Raw genomic sequence first — 4,400 nt, 5'->3', positions numbered from 1 at the left:
TTTTTACCCTCCCCATTCTCCATGGCAGCAGGTCATCTGCACCAGACGCACCGAGACACTGGCTGAAATATTTGTGACCAAAGTGGCACGAGCAGGAAGCGACACGCCTTTGCTCTTAACCATGTTAAGATGTGAACGTGGTAGGGAAGAAGTCACGTGCCTCAAGTCTCAAGAGTCCATGCCAAGGTCTTTTTGTACAGTAGTGTAATCCTTACTTGGGTCAATTGGCCCACTTCTTTAGAGAGGTTCTGCATCTCAGGAATGGAGGTGCTCCTCTGCTTCATTCGTAGCGAGAGAGAGTCCACTTCCATAGCTAAGCACTGGCCTACTTCCCGGGCCTGGAGAGGAGAGAGAGAGAGAATGCTTCAAATGCAGCAACAGAAAGGATGAATGGGAATGAAGAGAGAGGTGAAGCAGCCACGTCATAATCACTGAAGTACTGCTCAGGACCCAGTGGAAAGACAACTACAGACAGAGGTTTTAAGAACAACTGTGCCCAAGAGACTCTGGAGTAGAATGTTCCTCTCTAGATTTGCAACCAACACTAGATAGTCACACCCAGGGGACAAAGTTGTTGCGCATTTATGTTTTCTCAGTATCTCACACTGAATGATCAGATTTTCAAAGAGAAAAACCTGGGAGCCCTGTTTACTTCTTAGTTGCTTTTTTCCTCATTAGCAAATACAATCCTGAAACTAGTAACCAAAGAAACCAAAGAAATACTACAACTAAAGAAAACTCATTAGCCGTTCAAGCATATTTCCTGAGGACCAGATAGTTCAGCTGGCCTTGGTGCATTTCTTATTGGTGTTCTCGATACCAATGCTACTGTTAACATAAAAGTTAATATGAGCATTTTTCACCAATGAAAATTCTTACAGTTTAGAGTATTTCCTCTCTGCCAGATCTTTGTGCTCATGGTGGTCCTGCTAGATGTTAGATCAGGACAGCAGAGAGTATATAAGAAAGGCTGTGGACAGAGGACCACCCTGCCTAGCATGGACACACATCCCTTGTTTCAAGCCACTCCCTCACGCCTGCATTCTTCCTTGTCTGATTCACACATGCACACAGCTCCTTTCGGGGGCTCTCCAGGTCAGCTCTTCCAGCAAAGCATGCAGATGTGCCCTGTAGCTTTTCAGTCCTCTGCACCAAGAAAAGCCTCGCTAGGGACACAGATGCACAGGGGACAGCCAGCCAAAAAGCAACAGATTTGCAGGGGTGGGCTTTGCCTTTAGCCTTTCCAGTTCCACTGACAGTGAGTCACTCTACTCTGACTGCAGCCTTAAAGGAAGAGGGCAAGCTTCCAGGGCCCCTGGCACCTCCAGATATTCAAAGGACAGAGCAATCTTGTGGACACAATAAGAGGTTACTTGCTTTTTATACACACCCATCCAGACCAGAGCCACAGTTTAGCAGGAAAAAGACTAAAAGAAAAAAGCAAGAGAGTTGTAAAAATGAGGACAGAGCCCTATAACCATAAAGTACAAATCCAGCTGTGACAGGCACGAGGTAAAACCAAAGCACAAAGGATCACACCTTTAAACACCTACCTGGGAACTGAAATGTATAGACTAGAGCCTTCCTGTTATTTTGTGCCAAGTTTTTATCTTGAAAAAGGGGGTCTGAGGGGTAGAATGAAGGCTGAGACAGAAACTAGGATGAGGGGAGTGGAGGTGAACAGTGAGGTATGGCAGCAGAGCTGGGTCCAGGGGTGAAGGAGGAAGCCAGATCAGGCGTAGCAGAGAGGCTTCAGCCAAAGCAGGGAAAAACTAATAGCCTAACCACGAACCTACAAAGTTGGGTCCTTCCGGCATTTCCTTGACACAGCAGAAATCTCAGTCACTCCCTTCTTACCTGTTTGGCTTGTCCCCCTGTCACTGCAATGACACGGCTAATCCCTTTAACAAGCTGACGCTCACTGATGATGGCCAGATCTTCCACAGCTCCTGCTTGCAGAAGGTGCCTGCAATGTCAGCAGAGAACAGGAAAGAAAACAAGTTGCTCCCTGGGAATGGAAATCAGTAAACCTTCTTTCCTTTTAGGCAAGTCCAGCAACTGCCCCTCAAATCCCAATAGCTTCAACCCTTTCCCATCTCTAAAATCCTGATGGCACACAGTCAGGCGAGAGGCAGCAACGTTAAGGACGCTCCAGAGGAACCTCTGTGCTACCTGCCCAACAAGCTCTCTCAAAGAGTGCATGACAACCAAGTTCTGCCTTGCTTTATTCTCCTTTCCTTCAGCAGTGGGATGAATTTGTATTTTTCTCTTCTACTGAGCTGCTACTGAACCTTGTAGAACAGTTCACTGACTTCACCACTCTTGCCAGGCCAATTCACAGACTGGCCAGTAGGCTCCAGTCACAGGGTAGTTGCTGTTACAAGTAATCACTTCAGTCAGCTTCAATAGAATTGATCATCTCCCCTCCCACACAATTTCTTGTCCCACTACTCCCACAAAAATTATCTCATGACTAGAAAGTTGCTGATTTTCAGCTGCATCTGCTCAAAGGTCAATTTGCTCCTGTTTGCATTTTTTTTTCTTTTGGAGGTGGGGTGTGTCAGCATTGTCCTAAGACAGAATCACTTTTGTTCTACTCTCTTCACTCTATTCTTCTACTTTCTTCTACTCATAAGCAAAAACCAGTTAAGATAATTATTTTAAATAATCAGAGCAGTCTCAAGATCTCACAACCAGTCTCCTGCTGCATCTCCAGCTCTCCTGCAAACCCAAAGCACTGTAAGTCTGGTGTGACAGGCCCCACACCCCCTTCCCACACTTTGCTGGTGCCCTGTGGCTTCCAGGTTGGCTTCAGACTGTGAAGCAAGGAAAAATGCTTTGCACTTCACTGAAGTTTTCTCACTCTGTGACTTTCAAATCTTTGTAACTAGCCCATCCTGTCCTCACAAGATCCTTCTGGTCAGGAAACTGAGTTGCACAGGAACAGGGAGCGGGGCTTGCAAGTATGTCTCTGCCTCAGTGGCCAGTGCCCACAACCACACCTTCTGACTGCAAGCAAAAGTCACTTACGTCCCACAGCAGAGCTCCACAGAGGTCTGCATTGCAGCCTCAGAGTCACAGGACAGCACACTCTCCACAGGGACCCCCACGGACACCATCCTCACTGGATCTGGATACCCCTGACAGAGGAGACAGGGATCAGCAGCTAACAACGTGGTCTTTCAGGGGCACTTACAGACTAACTACATGGCTTCAGGTGTCTGCATAATTTTTTTCCCTGTTCTAGAACAGTCCCAGATCAAGAGCAGCACTGCTTCTCCCCTACAACCAGCCAGTAGGGGGAAAAAACCCAATTGGCTAATATTACAAGCTTTTAGTACATAGAAATGAGCAGAAAGCTTATGCATTATCAGCCTGTGCAGTTTGCAACAGTGTCCCAAGGTCTCATCTCTGTCCTACTTTCCTTCCTGAGTTTTGAGAGTCGATTCCTTTGTGTTGCATCAACACCTCTTGTGACCCAGATGATTTCTGCTGAAGGATAAGGCTCATGAAGATGTGCACTGCCATCCTGTCATACCTCATCCACTGCACGGAGTCCCTGAACTCTTCTTGCCAGCGTGAGGGGGACCTCAGCCATATGCACAGCCTCATTTTGTTTGATCACATCCTGGACCACTTGCTCCACTTGCTGCAGCTGCTCCACAGTCACAGGGCCCTGAGGAATAAATCAGAGACCTTCAGGAGAAACCTTCTGAGATGTACAGAACAAAGGAGGGAGAAGTAGGGCAGGACACCCTGGCAACTCAGCTTTTGCACACCACTATCCCCCTGTGTCTCGTCTTCCCTACTTGTAAAAGGAAACTGTGAACATTATGACCCTCCCACGCTCTCCTCCCACAAGGGATAAGGATTTTGGACCCAAGAGCATGAACTAAATTCTTCAAGAGAGATACTGTAATGAGTGATAGCCTACCAGCGCCAATGCTCAGCCTGACCTAACAGTTTTCAGTTGCCAGACACTCTCACCTGGATGACCAGCAGAGACATTAGATATATGCCACAGTCAAGCTGGTGAGTGTCTCTCAAAGACCCCGTTACACTACTCAAGTCAGTCCCATAACCACTGGCTACATTAGGTCCTTTCCTTTCTGACCCTCATTCAGCTCCATGGCAAGATCTGCTCAGAGTCAGCTCAATGCAAAGCAGAGCCAGGCATGTCCAGAGGGACGAGTTTCATCACTTGAATAAAACGTGACCTGTCTCTAAGGTAGTGATTACAGCAAGAGGAGAAAAGTCCCTGGAGAGAAGGCCAGTACCAAGATGTTGTTAATGCTGAGAACAAGAAAACAGAAATCCAGTGTCACCTTGGTATCAAAGTCAAAGCGCAGCCGCTCTGCTGTCACATGGGACCCTCGTTGCTCTGTGTCGCCCAGGACGTG

General features: G+C 47.3%; 1 protein-coding gene across 1 annotated transcript in view; it reads right to left on the bottom strand.

Annotated features, from left to right (window-relative positions):
• Positions 1-4,400, bottom strand: part of AARS2 (alanyl-tRNA synthetase 2, mitochondrial) — a gene marked incomplete at both ends in the record, with an annotated part of 17,670 nt that overhangs the window by 2,061 nt on the left and 11,209 nt on the right. The window contains 5 exon segments of the mRNA XM_009866969.1: positions 216-338; positions 1,858-1,966; positions 3,031-3,140; positions 3,539-3,676; positions 4,326-4,400. The exon segment at positions 4,326-4,400 is cut by the window's right edge and continues 30 nt beyond it. Coding sequence (XP_009865271.1) covers positions 216-338; positions 1,858-1,966; positions 3,031-3,140; positions 3,539-3,676; positions 4,326-4,400 — 555 coding nt within the window.

The sequence above is a fragment of the Apaloderma vittatum genome, unplaced genomic scaffold (assembly GCF_000703405.1).
Source record: "Apaloderma vittatum isolate BGI_N311 unplaced genomic scaffold, ASM70340v1 scaffold843, whole genome shotgun sequence".
NCBI classification, from domain to species: domain Eukaryota; kingdom Metazoa; phylum Chordata; class Aves; order Trogoniformes; family Trogonidae; genus Apaloderma; species Apaloderma vittatum.
The sequence above is the reverse complement of the archived record's forward strand: the minus strand, read 5'-3'. Positions and strand labels throughout refer to the sequence as shown.